Source organism: Trichosurus vulpecula, chromosome 8, assembly GCF_011100635.1.
Source record: "Trichosurus vulpecula isolate mTriVul1 chromosome 8, mTriVul1.pri, whole genome shotgun sequence".
Lineage (NCBI taxonomy): Eukaryota > Metazoa > Chordata > Mammalia > Diprotodontia > Phalangeridae > Trichosurus > Trichosurus vulpecula.
In genome coordinates this window covers 91,801,164-91,828,313 of record NC_050580.1, presented here as the reverse complement: position 1 = coordinate 91,828,313, position 27,150 = coordinate 91,801,164, and the positions used below count along the sequence as shown (strand labels likewise).

The 27,150-nt window shown below is 38.1% G+C and overlaps 1 protein-coding gene across 1 annotated transcript in view; it reads left to right on the top strand.

The window, feature by feature from the left end:
• The window catches only part of PLPP4 (phospholipid phosphatase 4), a 166,369-nt gene that overhangs the window by 117,980 nt on the left and 21,239 nt on the right, over window positions 1-27,150 (top strand). Inside the window, exon 6 of the mRNA XM_036736545.1 lies at window positions 14,625-14,795. Coding sequence (XP_036592440.1) covers window positions 14,625-14,795 — 171 coding nt within the window. The remainder of the gene's footprint in view (window positions 1-14,624; window positions 14,796-27,150) is intronic.

Sequence of the window (27,150 nt, the reverse complement as noted above, 5' to 3'; positions counted from 1 at the left end):
TAGGTGCTATATAAATGCTTATTCCCTTCCCTTCCCCCAAGTAAAGTCACTCAGGTAATAAATGCTAGTCAGAATCTGAACCAAGGTCCTCTGATTCTAAGTCTGATTCTCTTTTCACTGGAGCAAGATACCTCTCAATGACATAATGCACACCGAGCCTTTAAAACTGTGAAATGCTGTCTGTGAGTTATTATTATAATTACACTAGCCTCTAACCATGGATGGAGTAAAGTGATCTTTGTATTGGCCCATTCTTTCCAATAACATTAGCTAAATAAGATAGATTCAACACACTTAAGCTCCTTTTCCCTAAACTCCCATTATCCTGTCTGTACTGTTGACAAAATGCCTCTCTCAATTGTACACATAGCAATCTTTATCATTTAAAAGATCATCACCCAGGGAGCGAAGTTAAACATTACACAACTTCTTCCAAAGCAGAATTATTTCTTTTACAGTCAGTCTGTGTCTCAATGTCATACTTTCTTTCTGAAAAGAACAAGATGTTTTCTTTCCTCCCAATGCCAAACCCTGGTTTAAAAATATTTTCTTCTTTTTCTCCCTCAGCTGAATTCTAATCTGAACCATAATATCTTGGCAACCTGGAGCTGGACAGGTGCTTTGAGATCGTTTGATCTGACCCCTTTCATTTTATAGATGAGATACCAGGTTAATGTCATGAAATTATAGGAATTTGTGGTCCTTTTTATCTTTATCTACACCAGAAGGAGATATTAGGAAATCACTAAGCCAAGAGTCAATATTCCCTTGGAGGTGAAATGTATTTCTAGTACCCAAAGGGGTGCTCTGTTGACAGGCTGAGAGCCCTTAGGCCTGGAAGACCCATGGGAATTAGTGTGAAAATGGCAGACCGAAGCCCCATCCTGTCATTGGAACATCATCATGTCACCCAGAAACCTAGTGACAGCCTAACCTCCCAGGGCACAAGTACAAAGTTATGATTTTCAAACTAGCCGTAGGCACTAAACAACACATCAAAGGGAACTAAGTAACCCCACTGGTCAGTCCGATGCTGGCAACAAAAGAGGATACTGAATATATCTTTTGAAGACCTTAAAACCCTTATTTCTGTTATGGAAAGGGAAACAGTCCTTTTGGAACATATCTTGGATGATGTTTCTGTGTGTAACCAAAGAAATAGATTTTCATCTGTTTTGCAAATAATGAGCCCAAGACTTTTGGAGTCGAGGTCGGTCTAAATTATAATGCATCACTAGCAATAAGGAAAGCAAATGGAACCAGGAGACTAGGCAGAGAGAACAAATATTCTCAGAGAGTCAGCCAAAAGACCATGGGATATTTTTGGCAGTTAACTAACAGCATCCATCTTGTAAAAAAGTACTGACACCCAAAATGGCCTGGAATGGGTTTTTTTGGAGATCCCCATTGTGTCACCATTAAAGATTACATCTTTGCTTCTGCTAAAGAGTTCATTGGGATGGGTTTTGGGATCATAGATTCAAAACTTGAAAGGACCTCAGAGGTTATTTAGTCCAATTCTTCATGTCTAAATTACAAGCCCAGATTTAAAGACTCTTAGAATAACACATTTAGAGCTGGAAGAGATTTCAGAGGTTATCTGGTCCAATCCACTCATTTTTACAGATGAAATACTGAGGCCCATGGAGATTAAGTAATTTTTTTCCAAGGGTCACAAGGATACTAAATGTCAGAGGTGGGGGACTGGAACCTGGGGCCTCTGATTCAATATCCAGAATTCTTTCTTCTTTACCATGCTGATCTAAAACATAAGAAAGTCTGGAAAGTCCACTAAGTCTGACTGAATGAATAAATGCATTAAACCATTTGATTAGAAAATCATAACATCCATTATCTCTTACAAGAAAGCTCAGCATCTTTATTAATGGCCAATGCTCCTAAGGAGTGAGCTTCCCTCCCTGCCCCATCTTCATCCTCACATGACAGTGTAAAAAGATGAATAGAGTTGAGTTGATTAGCAAAGGAAATTAAGAATGAGCAATGCTACCCGGGAGAGTTGTTAGACTTGGCCAGTGATATTCCAATCAAATTACTTAATTATCTTTTTTCCAAAGGAGGAAGCTGAAAACAGATTTTTGGAAAAAAATCATGGTTGTTCTTTAGGTCTCAAATACAAATACATACACACACAAATGCCTTGTAGTTCAAGTCTGGGACCTCTTAAATGAAACCCTGTTGTTATTTGTAATCTCTTAGCCCAATCTCACCATCTGCTTATCCCCAAATGATGCCTCTTATCCATTCAATTATCCAACATCTATCCAGAACCTATTATGTATGTAGGCATTCTGCTTAGCAATGGACAATTATAACTTACATGCTACCCCTTGACCCTACCCACATCTCTTTTATGCCTTTTCAGGGTCATGTTGCAATGCTGAGAAAACTCAGATTTATCTCAATACTTTACTGGGCTTCCCTAACTCTGTCTCAAAACTATAGTGAATGGGTTTGTTATGCATGCATTGTCTAAGTTCAACTTTCCCTCTGGATATTGTACCTCATATTCAATAAGCCATATCCCATTCCCCTAATGCATACATACATTGTTCCTTCCTTGCCTTTTCCCAAATGTCATTCAAACCTCAGTTCTAGATAGCACATGTCTGTGACTGCTTAACCTCAGTGTAATATCACTGGCATTCAGTAACATCATCCATGCTTAAGCCAAGCTCCAATGGATAATTCCTTTGTTTTTAAAGTAGCAATCCTACTGCATTTACATGTCAGTTCCTCAGTTCTGCAGGTGCATAGAGGGAAGAGATTAAGAGTCAAATTGGGACAATAATCATTCAACCCCTTAATATGCATTTATAAAGTTTAGGAACTTACTGTGTTTCCTATACTTGCTATGTTTTGGGAACTGGTAATACCAAGCCAAAATTAAATAGACCCCGCCTCCATAAAGCTTATATTTTTTTCAGGACGAAAAACATGTTCATGTGTAGGCATATACAAAAATAGATCCAAGGTTTTAATAGAAAGGGCACTGGGAAGAAGCTGAGGATGACACTGAGGTTGTGAACCTCAGTTGCTGGAATTTTGGTGAGGCCATCAACAGAAATAGAGATGTCAAGAAGTAGGTTGCTTCTAGGAAAAGATAATGGAACCACTTTGGGCAAGTTGAATTTGTGATGCCTGTGGACCATCTAGTTCAAAATGTCCTATTGGCAATTGATGATGTGCAACTGGAGCTTAGGAAAGAGAGAGGGGTTGGGTCTATAGGTCTACAAGTCATTTGCATACAGATGCACAGAAAAGCTACTAGTCTGATTTGGATGTAACAGTTTGTTAAAGGGAATAGTATGAGAAAAATGCAAGAAAGGTAGATAACTGCCAGACTGTGGAGGGCCTTAAATATCAGACTGAGGATTTATATTTTATCTTAGAGGCAATGAGAGCCAATGAAACATTTTGAGCCAGAGAGAAATATAATCCTATCTCTGCTACAGTCAATCCTTGCATACAACTATAATTCAGAATATATGTTGGTTGCAGGTGAAATTTTTTGGTGCTACCAAAGGAATATTTTGAAATGGATGACTTCTAATATGAAAGTAGCAATGCAAACACATTTTAAATCTTATTTTTATTCATATCTTTTGTTTTTTTTTTCTGTATCACCTTGATTTCCCAACATAATCCACTCCTGAGCCCTAGCAGTGAGCCATCACTTGTAACAAAGAATAAAAAAATAAAGAGAAAAAAAAAAGCAGTTCAACAAAACCAACAAATGTATGAAGTGTTTCTTTTGGTATATGTAATTAGGCCCACCCATAGTCTTCAACTCTGCAAAGAAGAGATGATGCAAATACATTAGATAGAAACCAACATTCTTAAAATAAAACATAGTCACAGTGAAAAAAAAGATAGAAAATAGAGAATGAGACCCTAGATGAGGTCACCTTTGGGATGTTCCGATGTATATTACAAAAGTGTTTAAAACTTTGTAGCTTGGCCAAGATGGCGGCTGGTAAGCAGGGAATAATGTGAGCTCCGTGCGGAGACCCTCCAAAAACTTATAAAAAATGGCTCTGAACCAATTATAGAACGGCTGAACCCACAAAACAGCAGAAGGAAGTAGGGCTCCAGCCCAGGACAGCCTGGATGGTCTCTGGGTGAGGTCTATCCCACTCGGAGCTCCGAGCTGGGAGCTGGGAGCTGGGAACGGAGTGGAGCAGAGCCCAGCCTGAGCGGCGTGGACCATCCAGACCAGAAGCCGGGCGGAGGGGGCCCTAGCGCCCTGATTCAGTGAGCTGCGGCAGTTAAGAGACTTCTCAACCCACAAACACCAAAGACTGCGGAGAAGGTTAGTGGGAAAAGCTGCAGGAGTAGAAGGAGTTCGCGGTTCGGCTTCCACCCCTGGGGGCAGCGGAGGTGGGGCAGCTACAGCTGTTGTTACTTCTGGCTCCAGGCCCACCTGGTGGGAGGAATTAAGTGGTGAATCAGAGCAGGGGTGCACAGCCTGCCGAAGATCTAAGCCCAGTTCGGGTTGGGGGTTGGGGAAGGAGCAGTGCCGGTGTGGCAGAGCTGGCACCTCCCCGCCAAATGTGGAACATAGAACTCTGTAATCTACAAGCAGTCGTACCCCACTGAAAAACTCAAAGGTCAAGTTAGTTGGCCGGGAATATGGCCAGGCAGCGAAAACGCACCAAGATTCAGTCTCAGACTTTGCATTCTTTCTTTGCTGACAAAGAAGACCAAAACATATAGACAGAAGAAATTAATAAAGTCAAAGAGCCTACAACAGAAACCTCCAAAAAAAACAGGAACTGGTCCCAGGCCATGGAAGAGCTCAAAAAGGAGTTGGAAAAGCAAGTTAGAGAAGTAGAGGAAAAATTGGGAAGAGAAATGAGAAGGATGCGAGAAAACCATGAAAAACAAGTCAATGACTTGCTAAAGGAGACCCAAAAAAATACTGAAAAATACACTGAAGAAAACAACACCTTAAAAAACAGACTAACTCAAATGGCAAAAGAGCTCCAAAAAGCCAATGAGGAGAAGAATGCCTTGAAAGGCAGAATTAGCTAAATGGAAAAGGAGGTCCAAAAGACCACTGAAGAAAATACTACTTTAAAAATTAGATTGGAGCAAGTGGAAGCTAGTGACTTGATGAGAAATCAGGATATTATAAAACAGAACCAAAGGAATGAAAAAATGGAAGACAATGTGAAATATCTCCTTGGAAAAACCACTGACCTGGAAAATAGATCCAGGAGAGATAATTTAAAAATTATTGGACTACCTGAAAGCCATGATCAAAAAAAGAGCCTAGATACCATCTTTCAAGAAATTATCAAGGAGAACTGCCCTGATATTCTAGAGCCACAGGGCAAAATAGAAATTGAAAGAATCCATCGATCACCTCCTCAAATAGATCCCAAAAAGAAATCTCCTAGGAATATTGTTGCCAAATTCCAGAGCTCGCAGATCAAGGAGAAAATACTGCAAGCAGCCAGAAAGAAACAATTTGAGTATTGTGGAAACCCAATCAGAATAACCCAAGATCTGGCAGCTTCTACATTAAGAGATCGAAGGGCTTGGAATGCGATATTCCGAAGGTCAATGGAGCTAGGATTAAAACCTAGAATCACCTACCCGGCAAAACTGAGTATCATGTTCCAAGGCAAAATATGGAGTTTCAATAAAATAGAGGACTTTCAAGCTTTCTCAGTGAAAAGACCAGAACTGAATAGAAAATTTGACTTTCAAACACAAGAATCAAGAGAAGCATGAAAAGGTAATCAAGAAACGGAAATTGCAAGGGACTTACTAAAGTTGAACTGTTTTGTTTACATTCCTACATGGAAAGATGATGTGTATGATTCATGAGACCTCAGTATTAGGGTAGTTGAAGGGAATATGCATATATATATGTATATATATATATGTTTATGTATATGTATAAGTGAATGTGTATGTATGTATGTATCTATGTGTATATGTATGTATGTGTATGTATGTGTATATATATATGTGTGTATATATATATATATATGTAAAAGAGAGAGAGCAGACACAGGGTGAGTTGAAGATGAAGGGAAGATATCTAAAAGAAATAAAATGAAATTAAGGGATGAGAGAGTAACATACTGAGAGAGGGAGATAGGGAGAGATAGAATGGGGTGGATTATCTCGCATAAAGGTGGCAAGAGGAAGCAGTTCTGTGGGAGGAGGGGAGAGGGCAGGTGAGGGGGGAATGAGTGAACCTTGCTCTCATCAGATTCGGCCTGAGGAGGCAATACCATACATACTCAGTTGGGTATCTTACCCCACAGGAAAGAAGAGGGAGGAAGATAAAAAAAATAAAAGGGAGGGGGATGATGGAGGGGAGGGCAGTTGAGGGTGGAGGTAATCAAAACAAACACTATGGAAAGGGGTCAGGGTCAAGGGAGAAAATTCAATAAAGCGGGATGGGTTGGGAAGGAGCAAAATGTAGTTAGCCTTTCACAACATGAGTATTGTGGAAGGGTTATACATAATGATACATGTGTGGCCTAGGTTGAAGTGTTCGACTTCTTAGGGAGGGTGGGTGGGAAGGGAAGAGGGGAGAGAATTTGAAACTCAAAGTTTTAAAAACAGATGTTCAAAAACAAAAAAAAGTTTTTGCATGCAACTAAATAATAAGATACACAGGCAATGGGGCGCAGAAATTTATCTTGCCCTACAAGAAAGGAAGGGAAAAGGGGATGAGAGGGAAAGGGGGTGATAGAGGGGAGGGCTGACTGGGGAACAGGGCAACCAGAATATATGCCATCTTGGAGTGGGGGGGGAGGGTAGAAATGGGGAGAAAATTTGTAATTCAAACTGTTGTGAAAATCAATGCTGAAAACCAAATATGTTAAATAAATAAATTAAAAAAAAACTTTGTAGCTTTAGTTTTAAAACTTAAGTTTTATAAAATGAATGCCTATTCAGCTTTTCCATATTATTTTCAGTTAACAGTTGCTTAAGCAGATGTGTGAATGGCCTTAATTGTAGTTTTTCGTTGGTACTCAATAAATTCTCAAGGTATACCATAATGATGCAAGTGATAATGATAATAACTAGCATTGATAGAGTGTTTTAGACTTTTCAAAATGCCTTATCGACACTATTTTATTTGACTCTTGCAACAACCATGGGAAGTAAGTGCTACTGTTATCTCTATTTCACAGCTGAGGAAACTGAGGCAGACAGAAGGGACTTGCCCAGGGTCTCACAGCTAGTAAATGTTTGAGGCAGCATCCAAACTCAGTTCTTTCCAATTCCAAGTATAGGACTCTACCCACTGCATCACCTAGGTACCTATAGTACCCAAAGAAAGGTCAAAAAGATTTTAATATTATCACCAGTACAGTGGTTGTTGGTGAGTGATACATGTCAGTTGCTTGAACTATCCAAATACTGTAGAAAATGAAAAGTGGATTGGATGCATAGGATTCATTTTAAAAAACTTTATAATACTGCTCATTTTTAAAGTTAAGCGGCATTATTAAGGTCTCAAACAGGCTAGGTAGTCCTGTTCTTTGTTCAGTTACTCTTAAGGGAGTCCTGTGCATTTGGGCGGGGTAGGGGGGTGGAAGCTGTGTTGTGAAACTCATTATTACCTTTGAAGTTTCATTGTATTTAAAAATACAGGGAAATCTTTTCCAGGATTCAGTGAGGGACTACATAGATGACAAGTGAAACAAATTAAGGAAATGCATGTCTAGGTAATTCCTTGCTCAATACCTTTGTCTTTATATCTTTAAGTATCTTTAAATATCTTTAAGTCTTTCCCTTCTGCACTCATATTCTGTCCATTACTCCTCTTTATCTGTACAGTACATCAAGAATACACCCCCCACCTTTTTTTGTTTTTACTGCCACGACCCTACTTCAAACCATCCTGCCACCTGCCAGTTCTAGTACACTTCCACATTTTGGCAGTACCCCATTCTTTTTAGCCTTATGTCAATAGAGACTTTTCTCCAAGTATTAGATGCTCCAGCCATGCTGGATCCCTGTACTCTGCCTCTGCCTTTCAGAGTCTCTATCTTTATTGAATCTGTTCTCTATACTTACCTCCTCATCTCCATCTGTTGAATTCCTATTTATCCCATCGCTCCACAAAGTCCATTCTGTTTTATCTACTTGACAATAACCTTTACCCCTCAGACTTCATCCAGAACATGGTTAATACTCTCTTATTAAACAATGAGTCATTTTGTATCATATTGATTTGCACAATATTGTATTCTTCCATTAAACTGCAAATTTCCTATACTTTAAGAGAACAATGGGAACGGGCAAGCATTTATTAATTGCCTACTATATGCCAGGCACTGTGCTAAGCACTTTACAAATGCTGTCTGATTCGATCCTCATTCCATCTCTGTAAGGCAGGTGCTATTATTATCCTTTCACATTTGAAGAAACTGAGGCAGGCGGAAGTTAAGTTACTTGTCCAGGGTCACACAGTAAGTGTCTGAGACCAGATTTGAACTCAGATCTTCCTGACTCCAGGTCCACCACTCTATCAATTGTGACACCTAGCCTCTTAGATTTCTCTCACAAGTTCTAGTAAGTAATAGACTTACTATTAAACTAGACACTAACTCTGTTACCATTGACAGGTCACTTCATCTCTCCCAGCCTTAGTTTTTCCATTTGTAGAATAGTGATGATAATTCTTGCAGGGTTGTGGTGACCATCAAATGAGACAGTGTGAATAAAACTCTTGGAAAACCTTGAAGCATCAAATATGTGAACTCAACAACAATCAATGATTTTATAACATACACACACAAAGTGTGTTTAGTATAACTCCATAATGACTGGATTGATTAATTAGCTAAATAATATTCATTGAAAAGCCAATGTGTGCCTTCCATGGGACTAATCATGTATGTCAGAAGTATGTGTGTGCACCTGTGTGTGTGCATGCATGTGTGTGTATGCATGTGTGTGTGTGTGTGTAAATTAAAGAGTGAGATATAGTTCTTACTCTCAAGAAGTTAAGAAAAGTACTCAGTGTGATATAATGTCTAAGAAAGGTGAGGGCACATCTAGCAGGTGAAATCAAGGAAGCCTCCTCCACTAAGGAAGCAGCCAGTAAACAGGAAATAAAAGCAGGCACCTGTAGACCCTCTAGATCACTGTTTATTATTATTAGTGTTTATAGGCTGGTCCATTGTACTATGGTGGCACTAGCTATTGTTTTTGGTGGAAGAAAAAAAGAGTGCACAATTGATAAGAACTCTTCACTTTGAAGTAATTTGGCTCTTGAGTTCCTGGGTGGTTTTCTCCATCGTTAGCCATATTTGTCCTCATATTCCTTAGGGCTATCTTATCTGCTGATATGTACTAAAAGTTGCCTAAAATCATGGGTGTTCATGCACACACACACACACACACACACACACACACAAACCCACACATATATGCAAACTAAATGAACGTAAGACTTAGAGATAGAAAAACCTTAGAGGTCATCTAGGCCTATCTCCATCAATTATGCATAAAGGAACTGAGACCCATGGAGGTAAAGGGAATGGTAAATATCGGAGTCAGATTTAAAACTCAGGTCCTTTGGCTATAAATCCATTGCTCTTTCCAATACATCAGGCTGATCTCAGGCATGGAAAACATTGCAGGAGATTTAGACAGTGATGACTGTGTCACAAGTTGAAGGGCATCTGTGCAGCTTCTGAGTCATTCTGTATTATCTGTGAGATTCTTATTTCAGGTAATAGGATATTTGCAGTCATAGGGATGGTACCTTAAAACTTCTCTCTGGAAAAGGTAATTCCATTTACCTGTATAAAAAGGAAAAGATGCCTTTGGAAATTAAAATTGCACATGCCATGGTTGTATATTCAGGAGAGCCTTTGAAAGCCCAACCTTGCCTACTTAGAAGTCAGTGCATTTTCTGTTCTACCTAGCCATCCCCCTGTGTATAGCAGGTGTGTTATATATTTATCCAGTAGCTCTCTTTCCCTGAATATTCATTAGCTAACAGCAAAGCAAAGACTTTATTCAGAGAGTATTGTTATCTATGCCCCACACTGCCTGTTGTTGTTCAGTCTGTCTGACTCTTTGTGACCCCACTTGAGGTTTTCTTGGCAAAGATACTGGAGTGGTTTGCCATTTCCTTCTCCAGCTCATTTTACAGATGAGGAAATTGGGTTAAGTGACTTGCCCAGGGTCACACAGCTAGTAAGAGTCTGAGACCAGTCTCTGGAAGATGAGTGTTCCTGGATCTAAGCCAGCCACTCTATCCACTGTACCACCAAGCTGCCCTACACTGCCTATAGGGCCAGGCAACTAGCAGCAGATGCCACTGGTATGATTCACATAGGCAATACTAGACAAGATAATTTCTTAGCTTCATCATAGCCGGGTTAACCATGAACCTGACTTGCCACTCATGAACACTCCCTACATGCCAGAATGATGACAATGACTTCCTTTTCCTAAGCTATTGCTGTTCTTTGGTATTTTGACCTTCCCTTGCTCCCAGCTCTTCCCCCTTCCCCCCATCCTCTCTCCTAATTGCTCCCTAAGCCTTTTTTGCCTTAACTTTGAGGTTCCCAATCTTCCTTTTCTAACTTCACTTCTGGAGTGTTGTCTTGTGGATCAGTTCCTGGTTTCACTTTTAGCATATGCTATCATCTCCAGTTCAGTTCTGCTCCCAGGTCCATCCATCCCTCTCTTCCACAACAGAGGTGGCCATCAACTTGTCAGAATAAGCAAACCTTATCTCTTTCTGGGGCTGGTGTGACAGTTAGCTGTTGAACTTCCTGATGCTTAGAAGTGAAATGGGACTGGCAAATTGATTGCAACACTTTATTTTCCTATCTTGTCTAAGTTTTCCATTCCATAGCCTAGTAACGAGGACTTCTCCTCGATGCCCACTGCTCACCCCCAGGACATCTATTTGTAGAGAACTAATACATTTTAAAATATATTTTACCTGGGTGTTGAAACATACTACTATCATCTCATAATCACATAACATTTTATAGCTTAAAAGCCATTTTATATATTAACTCATTTAAAATAGATAATGATAATAGTTTATGTTCTATAGCACTATAAGACTTACAAAGTACTTTCCTCACCACAATCCTATGAAGTTAATTATGTGAATATTATTGTTACTGCTTTGCAGACAGAGAAACTGAGGCTCAAAGAGGTAAGATGATTTATTTTTTTGTTATATTGTATTGTTATATGGCTAGTAAATAGCTGAACCAAGACTTGAACCTGTCTTTTGTCTGCAAACACAGCGCCTCTTCTATTATTCTACTCTTTTTCTCATGATGTATGGGGTAACCCCAAGGTTCTGCTTCAGGTTCCCCAGCATATTTAGCCCTGAGGGAGCTCTGAGATGGAATTATTCAATTTATTTCAACAAATACTTATTAAGTCTCTAGTATAGGAAGTATAAGTCAGGCAGCTAGATGGCTCAGTGGATAGAGCACTGGACCTGGGATCACAAAGACCTGAGCTCATGTCTGGCCTCAGACACTTACTAGCTATGTGAGCCTAGGCCAGCTGCTTAACCATGTATGTATCAGTTTCCTTATCTATAAAATGAGCTGGGTAAAAAATGGCAAACTACTCCAGTGTCTTTGCCAAGAAAACCCCATATGGGGTCATGAAGAGTCAGACATGATTGAAACAACACAACAATAAAGGATTATGTTTTGTATTTCTCTATCAGCTGTACAGGAGAGGCTCTAGATAGTGAGTTCAGTTAAGAATATTACAAAATATCTCTTAGTGCCTCTCATTCTTAGGTATCCTACCTACCTCCAAGTTAATCTTCCTACAGCAACATGGTACATCTCCTACTCAAAATCCTCAATTACATCTCTTTCTGTATAGGATGAAGCTTAGACTCTCTTGACCTGTCATTCAAGATCCTCCATGATTTGGTCCTATGGAGGTAGATTTGTTCTCCTTACCTCGAGGATAGAACTTGGAACAATGGGTGAAAGTTAAAAAAAAATCATATTTCTTCACAGTGTAAGGAAAAACTGCCTTAATGGTTAGAATCGTCCAAAAGAAGAATGCGCAAGGAAGCAATGAGTTCCCCAGTCACTGAAGGCCTTTTTGAGGAGACTGGATGACCACTTATTATTGGAGAGGAGATTCTTGTTTAGATACAAGTTTAATAATAATAGCTGACATTTATTGTATAGTATTTCCAAGTTTACAAAATGATTAATATGCATTATTTCATCTGAGTCTCATTCCAACCCTTAGAGGTAGGTATTATCCATATTACCCTTATTTTACAGAACAGGAAACTGAGTCCCAGAAGAGTGAAATGACTTCTTCCAGCAAGTCACAATAGCACAGGTAGTTATTGTACTTGAACCAAGATTTGAATTCCTACTCCAAGGTTTTTTTTTCACTATTTTATGAGGCAGTTCCAACGATTGTATGTATTTTTTAGATTGCAAAGATATGGATGAACATGTCAGAAAGCAGAAATAATTCTGGGCTAGAGATGCAGTTATGCTGTGAATTTTAAGACAGAAGTTATTAACTATGCTAAAACTATAAACAACAGGGAAGCAAGAAGGAAATGTAATGTTGGTGACATGTTATGGGAAAAATGGAAAGAAAAGAATCACAACAAAAGTGATAAAGACAATAGAAATGATCAAAATCCATCTAAAAAGTTTTTATTAGAATAAAGGGAAGAAAAATTTTGCAGTTAAAATAATTTTATCCAATGTTTTTGTATAATCTTCAGAATGTTTTTGCTTTTCACAGGTATCTCAGTTTTGAGGCACAGTCATTTCTCTGGGACAGCTTGTATTCACACCAATATTTTATATAAGCTCCATCTTCTTAAATTATAACCCTTCTGAATGTAGGAGACTGCATTTTCTACTTCTCTTCTGTCCCACCCAGAACCTTGTATAGAGTAGGCTACTGATAAGTGCTTGATGGTGATAATAATTTTAGAAGATTTTCATTTTCACTCCTCTCTACCTTTTAGGGCAGATATATACAAACTTACATTTTGCATGATTTCTCCTTTGGAAATATGTTTTCATTGCCATCAGCATAGAACCTACTTGTAAGAGAGCATTAGGGTGATTGAAGAAGAGTGAACAGCCCTATTTGCAGGAAACATAAGGAAGTTTGCATTAAAAATGTTGACAGTGGTTATTTGCTCTGCCTTAGCTATCAGAGGATCCCGTGGGAAAAAATTAAAGGTTTATTTTGGGGCCTATTGGCTGCTGTTTTCAAACTCATCTTGTCAGTCTGGAAGAATAGAATAATTTACCCTCATTATTTTATTTTTTGTCCATTTTAGTAGTAAATATTTACTAAATGGAGTGGGGAAATTCTGGTGGGAAAAGATCATTTAAGTGCTCTTTTAGAATCATGGATTGATAGAAATTTGAGCTAGAAGGGGGCTTACAGTTCATCTACTCTAAACTTCTCATTATGTATTTCTAAATTCCTTTGGTTAGTGGCAGAGCTAGAGGTATAGACCACTGCTCCTCATTCCTAGTCCATCGATCTGTCCACTGGTTATGGTGACATAAACAAATTGGATCACTGAATATGTTCTCAAAAATGAGCCAATCGAGTAAGAGGGCTTCTAACAATATCTACAAAATTGGGTTGTGTGGCCAGGCTTTAAAATTGTGCAGAAGAATTGCAGAATGGACGGGCATGTTATGAAACTGACTTTAAGATCAATCATGTCACCACCTTGGCCTCCTGACAATTGTCCTTGCAAACATAGTTCCAAATCATAATATTTACTTTTATGTCTCTTCGCTGAGTTCCCTTTCGATTCTTCCTGACCATTGGTAGATATGAAATTTACCATCTAGTGCCACTGGACAATGGCAGTATTGAACATTCACATTGATTTCGTGATGCAGTATAGTCTAAGGGGGGAAAAGAATCATGTGCCTACACAGGATTGATTCCATATTGAATTAAATGGCTGAAAAACTCACATAAACTACTGTTCTTTATTTATTAATTTATTCACTACACCTAGTTTAGTCGCTAAATGGATCGATGTCACCAACTTGTCCAGTTGTCTTTGCATCATCTTGACAGGCTCAATTACTCCTAGTTTTTGCCTCTCTGTGTTTCCAAGCTGTTTCATACTGTTGCCTCAGTTTACTCCTCTGGAAAATGAGCACGTCACCTATGTACAACATAGGGATGTTATGGAATTAGTGTAAGTGCTTTTTTTTTTTTTTTTTGAGCTACTTCACTATGTTATGGTGATTAATTAGTCACTAATCAAACAAATGATCAGATTATCTTTACATCTGAAACCTCTTGAACAGCTAGTTTTTAACTGTACACCAATTGGTTTTGTGTTCTCCAATGCTTGATATGAGCTCAACTTTATGTGGTTTTACAGTTGACAAAAAGGCTTTCCTTGTGACAACCCTATGAGATAGGTAGAAAAAGTCTTACCAGCATCTGACAGCTATAGAAACTGAGGATCCAAGACATTCCACAGCTTCCAGGGCATTATTGCAATTAACTGGGACTTGAAACTTGGTCTTTTGAGTCTCAGTCCAGGGATCTTGCAAACCTAATGTTAACTGCTTCTTTGGGTGACATGTTTTGTTTTCCTTTGTCAGTTGCATTTTCAGGCCTGGGCTTTACAACCTTCTACCTAGCTGGGAAGTTGCACTGTTTCACAGAGAATGGGCGTGGGAAAAGCTGGCGACTCTGTGCAGCGATCCTGCCTTTGTACTGTGCCATGATGATTGCCCTGTCGCGCATGTGTGACTACAAGCATCACTGGCAAGGTGAGCCCCAGAGGATGCCTCCTCCATCTTGTTTGTTGTTGTTTGTTTTTTTTTTTATTCTTGAAAAGGACCATGACATGGAGAAGGTGATGTCATGACTTGTAAGGGAATTGGATTTAAGTGAGGCAGGGCTGTGCAAAGTCACCAGCCTCACTCTTTCCTCTGGAGCTGTCTTGGTCCAGTGGCAAGACATAGATCAGGATGACTAGAGATGGTCCCACATGCAGTGGAATACTTTGTCCTTTTTAAGCCAAGGTCTTTCCCAGGTTTCAATTTGTCTGAGGCAACACCCGATCAATGATTAAGGCTAGGTAAGAGATGAGGCAAAAAAATGGCCTCTTTTTCCTAGTCAATAAAAAATCAGTCTGGGAGGGAAAGACCCTTCGGGTTTCTGGCCTCTGAGCCCTCAGACCATAGCCAGTGACCAAGGTAGGCTTGGGCTGAGACCTACTGTTGACCAATCAGTGAGAGTCAGAGTGATTCAGCTTTAAGGGCTTTCAAAAAAGAAATCTAGCCTATAAATCCAAATCTTGTGAAGTTTCAGCAACCAAAATTTATATAACTTAGGGTGGAGTACCCTCAGGTAACGGTACGACTCCCTATGTGGACTTTTTGTATCTGCTTTTTGAAGGATGCTTTATGGGACAAGGTATGTATTTCCTTCTCTATTTAACCATATTGAGTTTTGTGTAAATATTCTTCACAATGTCCCGAGCTCTTTTATTTTCCAAAAGACAAAGATGTCTGAAGGAAGCAATCAGAAAGACCAAAACACACATTTCTCTATCGAGTAAAGTTATGAAACAACAAAAGTGATTTTTTTCATTAACAAATGAGTTGGAATGTACAGTTCATAAAATGTGTTGAGGACACTGTCTTTTTTCAGGAGGTAGGGGATTGGGAGTAAGCTTAGCTGATATACTTTGGATAGACAGCTCTAGGCTAAAGTTGATCTCAGTTCTCTTATGGATATAAGGAGACTCACTCTTCCAGTTCTGGTATATGTTATATATGGGTTCTGGAGTGTGATGAGCCATGAACTCACTCCACCCCTTCGCCCCCAACACCATTCACCACAATAATGGCTTGAAATCAGAAAGACATAGGATCCCAAAATGCCAGCTGCAGCCATGCCAGTCTTAACTGTATTCTAATTGCTCTCTCTGTATGTTCTTTTGCTGCCACATCTAGGTCAGTTCTATCAACCATTTTTGTGCAAGATATATTAGCACTAGGGCTGTGGGAGACTGCTAAAAGGGGAAGGGTGAGTGGTTGCAGCAGCCTTACCACCAGGATATTCATGGCGGCTAGCTATTAGGATGGAAGCTAATATGTCTTGCACAAAAATGGTTCCAAAGGACATGCTGTAGGTTCTAAAACCAACAATCAAAGCAACCATTGCCTGATGATGACTGAGTAATGACAGCATCATTGAAATTATTGTATGGTCTCCCAAGGGGTTCAGCATGAAGTAGACACCTCTCATTTAACTGAAGAAGTTATGAATAGGAAATATATTTTTAAAAGCAACCATGTTACTTTTTAATTATCATATTTTTATCTCTAGAACTATGTGTGACACCATTAATTTTGTGGATTCTGATGTACTGCAGATTGAATAATGTAGCCCGAAGCAAAACAAAAGAATTCTCTGACAAAATAAGCTATGATCCTGTAAGGCAGATATTAGTGTTGTTCTCCACTAGAAGCATTGTAAAGAGGTTCAAGTGTGTGTTACTCATTAAGTAAGCTCTTCCTCTTGCTTCCATCCTTCAAAGGACCATGATCTCATTGGTAGGAGCTCTTCTTCCCCACTAATGCCACTTCTATTTCTTCTCACCTTGTGATATGGTCCAAATCTTTTGGTATTCCTCCATAAGCCCAACATGCAAGAAACCTTTCTCTGGTTAATTTAACAGATTTTATGGATATAAATGTAAATCAGGCTACTCCTGTATTATCCTTACATCTTTTCAAATTAACAGCCCATCTCATTTTCTGGTCCAACATTCTTTAATTATGTCTTTAACACCACTTGTCACACATATCATCATTGGTAAAATGTTATATCCTGTTTATGCCAAACATGTATCTTTTCATCAACCTCTAGCTCACTGGCAATTGAAGTTTTCTGAGATATTTAGGGCTCATTGATTAGTAGTCATACAATATAACTGGGAAAACTTGGTGGTGGAAAGATGGGTTTTTGTGTCAAAGAGCAACCAGGAGTCATTGAAAAGCAGCATTAAATTTCTCAAATGAACCCCCTCCCCATTCTCCCCATCCTATTCGATTTTAGTCCAGCTTAATGTTCACCAGTATCTTATCATACATTTTTATCCAAGATCTAGGTACTAATGGGATGCTTCAGTGGATCCTGTATAAAACATTTTTTAAAACTTTTCATTTGATTTTAGGAGCACACAGTTCCTCAAATGCAACCCAGCCTGTTTTCCCCTTCCTGTTCAATTTTGGTCCACCAAAATTTAATGTCCACCAGTAGCTTATCATACATTTTTATCCAAGATCTAGGTACCAATGCATTGATTCAATAGGTTCTTGTACATGACTCATTTTTTAAAAACTTTAGTTTGATTTTAGGAAATCACTTTGGATTTTGTAAATGAATGAATCATTTCAGAAGTGAATGTGCCTTTGATTTTCCCAAAATTAAACTTTAATAACAAAGTTACAGCTTCTATAGGTATCATATTTTTTGGAATATTGGAAGCCTCCCTCTAAAAATGTTCTTTTCCCTGAACTAAAAACATTTTGGTCCTAAAGCAATCAGATGTTCTATTTTGAACATCTGGACTATATCTAGCTATATATAGTATCATCTATTGACACATCTGGTATCTTTATGTTTGATTTTTAGGGGGAAGTAAGAGGCTTCGTAATTCAGAATTGTGCACCCAAGTTCTACCAAAGTAAAAAAAAATGCAAATGCTATATATATATATATATATATAATATATATATATATATAATTAAAGTTAATTTTGAGCACAACATAAGTCATTTAAAAATTTTCCTTTAGTGCAGCAAATAATATTTTTTAAGAATCTACTATTTGCAATGGCAGCTAGGTGCTGCAGTGGATAAAGTACAAGGCCTAAAGGCAAGAAGACTCATCTTCCTGTGTTCGTATCTGGCCTCAGACACTCACTCTCTATGTGACCTTGGGCAAGTCACTTTACCCTGTTTGCCTTGGTTTCCTCACCTACAAAATGAACTGGAGGAGGAAATGGCAAATCGTCCAGTATCTTTGCCAAGAAAACTCCAAATGGGGTCACAAAGAGTCAGACACGACTGAACCGTCTGAACAACAACAACATATGCAAGGCATTTTATCAGCCCTGTGAAAATTAAGTACAACACAATAGCTGTCCCCAGGGAGTTTATGATCTAGAAGGGAATATACAATGTATAAACAGATACCTATAATCCAAATGCATAAGGTAGATACAAACAAAATGTAATATGAGGTCAGATGAGATTATTTTCTACTCACGAGGAATTAGGGGGAGTTTATAGAAGAAATAACATTTAATAAGGTTCCTGAAGGAGAGACAGTGTGGTCAAGTGGTTAAAAAGCTGGTCTTGAAACCACGAGAATGTGAGTTCAAGTCCTGTTTCTGACACATACTGGCTGTATGACTCTGGGCTAGTCGCTTAATCTCTGTGATTTAGAAAACTCTCCTATAATAAGTTATAGATATAACTTACTATTTAATCTGTATTAGTAGAGGGAACATCTTCAATTAGGAGTTCCCTATACCCATAAATCATAGATCCTATCCTTATTATCCTAAAAATATTGGTAGAATTGCAATTATCAGAATTTGGCGGCGGGGGAGGGGAAACATTTTAGGCAAAGGACACAATGTGGAGAAAAGGCTAGAGGCAATAAGAACAGGCAATGCCTCATGCATGGAAAATGATGAGTTATCTTCGACCTTCCCCCCGCCCTGCACTGAGTAAAGAGTTACGTGAAAATGTTGGAAAAGGATCATGGCACCAGATTGCAATAGACTTAGAATGTCAGGCTTAAAGTTATGTAGCCAAAGTCAATAGCAACATCAGCAAATGCAGGAGAATTTGTCACGTTCTGGTGGTGTCTCTATCCAGAGGGAAATTAGATTGTGCCATTGTCAGTCTGTCTATTCTGGCCAGGTTCATGATCAGTAGCAATCCCTTCAGTCAAATAGAAAACTCACCAGTATATACTGATACATATATCTAGATGAATGGATCTGCTGTGCCCATGATTTTTTTTAACAAATAGGCTTATTTTAATGGTAGACTGATTTATGCTTGCTGCCCATTTTATTTCTCAAGCTTTTCATGGAACCTTGTTATGTTTTATATTCATTTATATATATATATATATATATATATATAATATCTGTGTATGTGTGTGTCTGAAAGTATATTTTTGGGTATACAGTTATTGTATAGTACATGACCAATTGTCAGATATATTATACTAAGGCTTTTCTGTGAAGTTTGTGTAGGACTAGATGGCTGCTGTGGCCCCTCTCAGCTTTCAAATTTTGTGATTCTATGATAGTCATTACATATTTACTGTGTTGCTCCTTATTTATTTGTGTCTTATCCTACCTATTAAATTGTTAAATTCTATGAAGTTATATCCTGTACTAAATAATTTCATTTCTTTCCTCTCTTAATAAATGTTGTTGTATAACTTCTGGGAAGCTTCAATTCCTGGCAAAAATATTGGAAATATTATTAAATGGATGGTTTACAAGCACTTAGGGAAGTAGTAATCGCTTGGAACTAGCAGGAGTTCATTAAGAATAAGTCAATGTTCATTTCTTTCTGAACATTGTTACTAGACTGGCAGATCAAAAGAAAATGCTATAAACAGAGCATACCTGGATTTAAGGAAGACATTTAAAAATAGGATGACAAAGGACCTACTCATTGATAGTGTAGCTTAGTGATCCAAAGACTGATAATTAGTAGATTCACATAAATCTGGAGTGAGGTCTCTGGGAGAATGCTGCAGCATCCTGTTCTTGGCCCTGAACTCATCAACATTTTTATTCCTGGAAGAAGGTGTATATAGCATGTTTATTAGAGTTTTAGATGACACATAAATGAAGGGATGTCAGAGTCAAGATCCAAAAATATAAATTAGATTCATCCAGGTTAGAGTGTGACATTAAATTAGATAAACCTTAATAGGGATGAATGTTAATGGTCACATTTGAGTTTTTAAAAAATCAGTTGTGTATGTGGATCAAGGACAGTTCAGGTGAAAAATAAAGTTATTTGGTTACAAGTTAACTGGGCCTACAGTTCATATGGCAGCCAAAAAGTAACTGTAAAATATGTCATTTTAACATGAACATAGTGTCCTGATCAAGAGAAGTAGTTATATAGTCCTATTATATTATATCCTATTGGGTCAACATGAAACATTGCATTTAGTTCTGGGAGTCATGTTTTTGAAAGGACATTGACCGGTTGAAGCATATCCATCAGGGGCATAATCAGGATGGGAAAAGTGTGCAAAACCATGGTATGATAATCCTCTGAAGGAATTGGGGAAAAATTGTCACTGAGACAAGGAATTAGACTTGTTCTGTTTAGCCTTAGAGGGAAGAACTAGCAACAAGGGGTGGAATCCAATCCAACATGAATTTATTAAAGACATATATAGACAAAATCAATAGCAACATCAACAAACACAAGAATTTGTCACTGTTTGGTGGTGTCTCCATCCAGAGGGAAATTTAATAGTGTGTGTTTTGTTCTATTGTAGTCAAGGAAAAATGTGCAATGGTGTAGTAGATAGAAGGTCAACTTCTGAATTAGCAAGACTTGTATTCAAGTCCTTCCTCTGGTTTTGTGACCCTTGTCAAGTTGATTAAACTCTTCGCACCCCAGGAAATTTTCTTAGAATATAAATCTCAGAATGGTTGTTAATCTGCATTAGTAGAGTGAATTTCTTCACCAAGCACCCCCTAGATTTATTAAATAAAAAAATTATATGTGTGTGTGTGCGCGTGTGCGTGTGTGCGCGCACTCAATTAAGTACTATACCAGGCACAAGGTATATCAGCACAAAAAGGATCACCTGCCTTCAATAAGCTTATGTTCTATTAGGGAGCTACAATATATAAATGCACATGTATATAAATGATGATTTGAGGAGGGGGATGAGCTGTAACACAACTAGGGGGATAAGAAAGTTGTAGATGAGCTAAGCCTTGAGGGAAGCTGGAGATGAAAGTGAGGAGGGAATGTATTCCAAGCCTGCAGGACAGTCTATGTAAGAGCATGAGATAGGGTACCTCTATAGAATGCCAGGTTTAGAGAGCAGCAGCTGTGACAAGTGGTACGCCTACGAGTCTGAAAGTTGTAAAGTGAGGGAAGTTTTCAATAGAGGGGTCCAAAAGTGGAATTGTTCGCTTTGGGAGGTATTGCACTTTCTATCACTGGTGGTTTTCCAGTGAAGAGGGGATGATCACTTGTTAGAAATGTCAGTAAGAAAATTTATGCTCAGGCAGGGCTTGCTCTATTCCTCTCTGAAGTCCCCTCCGACGTCCTTTTTGACTCTGAACCATAGATCCTCTAGAAGTCGCTAAAAGTGCAAGATTGTCTTTTCCAAGTCCTTCATTTTACAGATGATGGAAATGAGCCTCACTAAGGGGAAATACCAAGAAAATACATACACAACATATATATATATATGTGCATATATATATATATATATATATACATAAATAGATACATTTGTGCACATGTAAACAGTAAAAGACCTCCAATATACTGCATTGGATAGATTTACCAGAGTGGATTATCGTAATTATCTTAACATCCAATGTTAGTACATTTATAATAATTCATCCTTACATTGATAACAATATTGCTTCACATTTTTCAACCTTGGCTAGACTTCTCTTCAAGTAAAAAAAAACGCTAACATAGAATATGCTGGCAATACAAAACTATTATGTTTTTTACCCTTGGTTAATTATTAACATATAACTATAATGAGAAAACTGAAGTGGGGTAATTTGCAAATATCTACCAAGTTTTCCTCAATGTTAGTTTCTCCCTCCCCCATAGCACTGTATGTGCATTAGCAACTATAGTGACAGACCGTCGATCCCTTTTTATTTTAGGATCATAAAGATGGTGATCTCCATGTTCAAATGTTTAGTCAATGATCCAAGAGCAGTTAAATGGGAGCAATTTCATTTGGAAGAATAAGCATTTTGGAGTGCATTATCTCACTTGAATTTGTAACCAGGAAAAAGACGAAAGCCAAGATGTTGATAGTTAGAAGTGGTGGTCGTCACTGAGAGCCTGTTTCTGAAGGCTACAGCTAGCTGATGTTCATGACTTGTTTTTTTTTTTTTTTCTGGGTGTACCTTTGTACTTTGGCCACTAATGTTCATTTGATCAATCAATCAATGTTTATTAAATGTGTACAGTGTGCTAGACACTGTGGTAAGCAGTAGGTGACAGGCATTTTATTAAGCACCTGCTATGCTTAAGGCACCATGCTAGGTTCTGAGAATGTGCAGATGAAAAGGAAAACAATTTTGCCTCAAGAACTTTACATTCTAATGAATTCAATGCAACAAATATCTATTTTTTTAAAAATTATTTTATTTTAGGCTCAAGGGCCAGAACACAAATACAGAATAGAGAAAAGGAAGAAAACATATCATAAACTTAATTGTTGAAACTTAAATACAAAGTAAGAAATAGCAGAATGTAAGAGAGGATTCAAAGTATATAACACTAGATTTTCATTTCAAGAAAGCCTATATGATAAATAATACATATTGTGTTAAGAATTGTCCATCTTTTCTTTGCCTCCTTGTGAGTTTTCTTTTGTTCTCTGCTGTGCACTTTTTTACTTTGTTCTTTTATTCCCTCCCCTCCACCCCATCCCTGAAGACTACAATAAAGTTTAGATATGTTTCTCTATATCTATATCTATATACACATATATACATACATATATAGACATATGCTTTCCCAAACATATTCTACTCCTGATCTTAGTTCTTATATTTCTGCATATCCCTTGTTACAAATCCCTCCTGATTCCACTACTTTACTTCCATCAACTACCTTGCCCTCCTATTACTTGCCTAAACCCCTCCAAGGATGCCTCCCCTATCCTCCCATTCCCATAAATCTATACCCCCTTTTACCTATTCCCTCATTCTCCCCTCTAAAAAATCCCTCCCTTGTCCTCTCCGCCTCTCTATACTCCTGCCATTTTATTTGTTCTAAATTTAGAAGACTTTTATATTCTTCTAAATACATATCATTCCCTCTTAAACCCATTCCTGATGAAAGTAGGTTACCAGAACTACCAGCCCTCCTCCCTCATCTAATTCCTCTGTATCCTTTCTTCCACTTGCACCTCATTTGTATAAAATAGTTGCTCTTTTTAGCTGTTTCTAAATTATTTTACTTTTTAAATTCATATCATAGTCAGGTTTACCCTCCTCTTTCTTATGAGCTCACCAAGTGTTAATAAAAATCTTAGACATACATTTTACATAAAAGGGTAAACAGTCTGCCCTTATGAATCCCTTATAGTCAGTCTTTGGTAGGTACCTTATGTTTCTCTTGGTTCTTGTATGTCGAATCTTCTATTAAGTTCAGGATATTTTTTAAGAAAGTCTCGAAAGTCTGAGAGTTTATCAAATGTCCATTTTTTTGTTTGGGATGATACTTAAATTTGCAGGGTATGAAAATTTCAGCCAGAGCCCCAGGTCTTTTCCTTTTCAATATATTGTGTTCCAAGACCTGCGGTCCTTTAATGTCTCTGCTGCTAGGTCTTGTGAAACTCTAATTGTGGCACCATATTTAAATTGTTTTAATCTTGATGTTTTTAATATTTTGTCCTTGAGCTGGGGGCTTTGAAATTTGACTATGATATTCCTATGAGTTTTCCTCATAGGATCTCTTTTAAGTGATGATTGATGGATTTTTTTTCTATTCTACTTCTCTACCTTGTTCTAATGCTTCAGGACAATTTTCTTTAATTACTTCTTGTATTATTTTATCAAGATTCTTTTTTTTGATCATAACTTTCAATTAGTCCAATTATATTTATATTTTCTCTTCTTGATCTATTCTCCAAATCTGTTTTTTCTTATATTTCACTTTCTCTTCTATTTTTTCATTATTCATGTTTTGTTTAATTATTTCTTGATCTCTTATAGTTTCACTGGTTTGACTTTGCCCAATTCTAATTTTCAAGATGTCATTTTCCTCCTTAAGGTTCTGGATCTCCTTTTCTAATTGGTTGACTTTCCTTTCATAGCCTTCTTTTTCTTGTATTATTATTTTTTTTTAGTTTTTCCTCCATCTCTGTCATTTGATTCTTAAAGTCTTTTTTAAGATCTTCTATAAATTCTTTTCGGGCAGGTGTCCATTTGACATGGGGGTTTCTTTACTTTAATATCCTCCTCTGAAGATGAACCTAGGTCATCTCTATTCCTGTAATAGGTTTCTATGGTTGGATTCTTTCTCCTTTGCCTGTCCATGCTTGTGGTAATAACTTGATTTTTGTGATCATCTCCAGCCCTGGGGTATAGGAAATGGTGCCTCTCACCCCAGATCTCTAGCCTGGAACCAAAGCCAAACCTCCAACCTCCTGTAATTGCCCACAGCCAGGGGCTTTCTGCCCCACTCCTTGTGCACTCACTGGGCTGTGCTGGTTCCTTCTCACCCCTACCATTCTTCGCAGCACAGCTGGGTCTGGCGTTCCTTGTCAGCAGAGGTAGCCTCAATCTTCCTGCCCTCAAATGCCCCACTCCCCTCACTATTTCGGAGTGAAAAGTTCCTATGCCTGGGACCAAGGCAGCCTCTCTAACCAACTAACCCCAGAGCTTGCCGCTAGTTATTTAAGGGGATTGCCTCTTGCTGTTAAAATGGAACCCACCTTGGAGATGTTTACTCTTTGCAGGGACCAAACCTTGTCCTAGAATTTTTCTTTGGATCTTCTCAAATTGTCCCAGGAAGAACCTGGTTGTGCCCCTATTCTTCTTTGTCTCCACCCACACTTTATTAGCCCTAAGGTGCTATTTTAGCTCTTTTGTGGGGGAAAATCTTGAGAACTTGGAATTTTCTGACCTACTCTGCAGTCTTCCCAGAATCCTCTCGTGACAAAATGCAAAGTGGTTTCTGCTTTCAAGAGGCTCACATTCTACTATAGACTCTCTGTATATACAGTTTATATATTTTGGAGTTAGAGTATAGGACAGAGTTGGTGGTGAAATGTGTTTAATGATTCAGTTTGTTCTTAGTTATTCTATAGTTGCAACATTGGACATAATACAATCAATTAAGGATTTTCAGTTGTCTTTGTGGACATTTTGGGGCAGTCCAATGACTATCTTATATAGCAATTCCATTTGGTTGCTGAAATGACTGAGGTAACCAAATTAATTGATTCACCACTGACTTAATTGCATTCCATCCACTGGTGAAAATTATATGAGAGAAAGATAAGGAGAAATTAAGATAAAACAATATCAATGGCAAAGAAAAAAGTCAGAAATAAAATGTATGGCCTCCTAGCTTTTTAAAATTGCACAAAGTATAGGTAAGAAGCAAGATGAACTAGAAGTCCTATCATATTTGACCTCAGAGGCATCACTGAGACTTAATTGGAACTAGCTCTACAACAGGAATATGACTCTAGAAAGCTATGCATTATGCAATGGAAGAGGATGGGTGGAAAATGGAGTGTAATTTTATTATGAAAATCAAAGCCACAGAATTGGAGAGTTGGAAGGGAGCTCAATGGCCATCTAGTCCAACCAATACACCAAACGAATCTCCACTACGCTATACCTGATACATAATCACCTGGCTTCTTCTGGAAGACCTATGAGGAAGGGAATCTAAACACTTTTCAAGGGCATTCATTCTACTTTCGAACAGTTCAAATTTTAAGAAATTTTTGCCTGACACAGAGACTATACAATCTGTATAACTTAACTGTTGTGGCAACAGTTTCCTCACATATAAAAGGGGTTGCCCAAAATGACCAATAAGATCCTTAAATGAATGATCTCATGACCTTAATTCCATAATATGATCCATTCACCCAAAGCCTAATTAGTCTTCTACATGACAACCCTTTATATCTACCCTCTGGGGTCAAACGGAACAACTCAAGTAACTTCTCCACATTAGAGCCCTTTGAATATTTGAAGACAGTTATCATATTTCCCTTGAATTTGTCTTCTCTAGGCTAAACAAGCCCAGTTTATTTAATTAATCCTCATAGGCTACCTGAATAGAAAGATGAAATAGATGTATCATTTTCGCTACAGATCATAAGCCCCTTCATGGGTTTTCCACCTTTTGAAGGATGAAATTATTATCAAAGTGAGGCAAGAAACTATTAGGAAATCTGCATTTAACCCAGAGAGATCTCCAGCATATTTCCAGGTAATGGAAGTTCCATCACAGTGTTATCATGTCTCTGTGTCAAGATGATGATCCATTTCCCAAATGCTACTCTCTTTTGTCTTTATCTTAGCTGGTCTATAAAATATTCTAATGGCAATATAATTTCCATTTCCACCTATTATTTTGATCTTTACCATGCTTCATCCCACATCTAGCAACCAGTCCCCCTCTCTTAGATATCCTCACAAGAATATCAATAACATTCCTGTTCCTAGAACTTTCTCCCTGCTCATTGCTATCTTATGTCTTCCCTGGCTTCCTTAAAATCTCAGCTAAAGTCTCACCTTCTATAAGAAGTCTTTCCTGGTCTTTATTATTCTTCGTTTCTTCCTTCTGAGATTATCTCCACTTTATTCTATTTATATTTTATTTGCACATAGTAGTTTCCATGTCCCATTAGTCTAGTCCCTTAAGAGCAGGGACTATGTTTTTAATTTGTTTTACCTTTATGTCCCCAGAACTTAGTATAGTGCCTGCCACAGGGTAGGTACTTAATAAAGTCTTGTTCATTTCACTTGACTCTACTCCAAGCAGGTCTCTCCCCTTTGGACTTTCAGCTTTGGTCACGCAATACATAGGGCAGTTAGGTGCCAAGCCTGGAATCAGAACGACTCACCTTCCCGAATTCAAATTTGGTCTCAGATACTTAGTAGCTGTGCAACCTTAGGCAAGTCATTTAACACCATTTGCCTTGTTTTCCTCATCTATAAAATGAGCTGGAGAAGGAAATGGCAAACCACTCGAGTTTCTTTGTCAAGAAAACCCCAGTAAGGGGTCACAAAGGGCTGGACATGACTGAATTGTCAATCTAACAAGAAGACATTACACCTAGGGGACTGTACTCAGTTCTAGGCATTCCATTTTAGAAAAA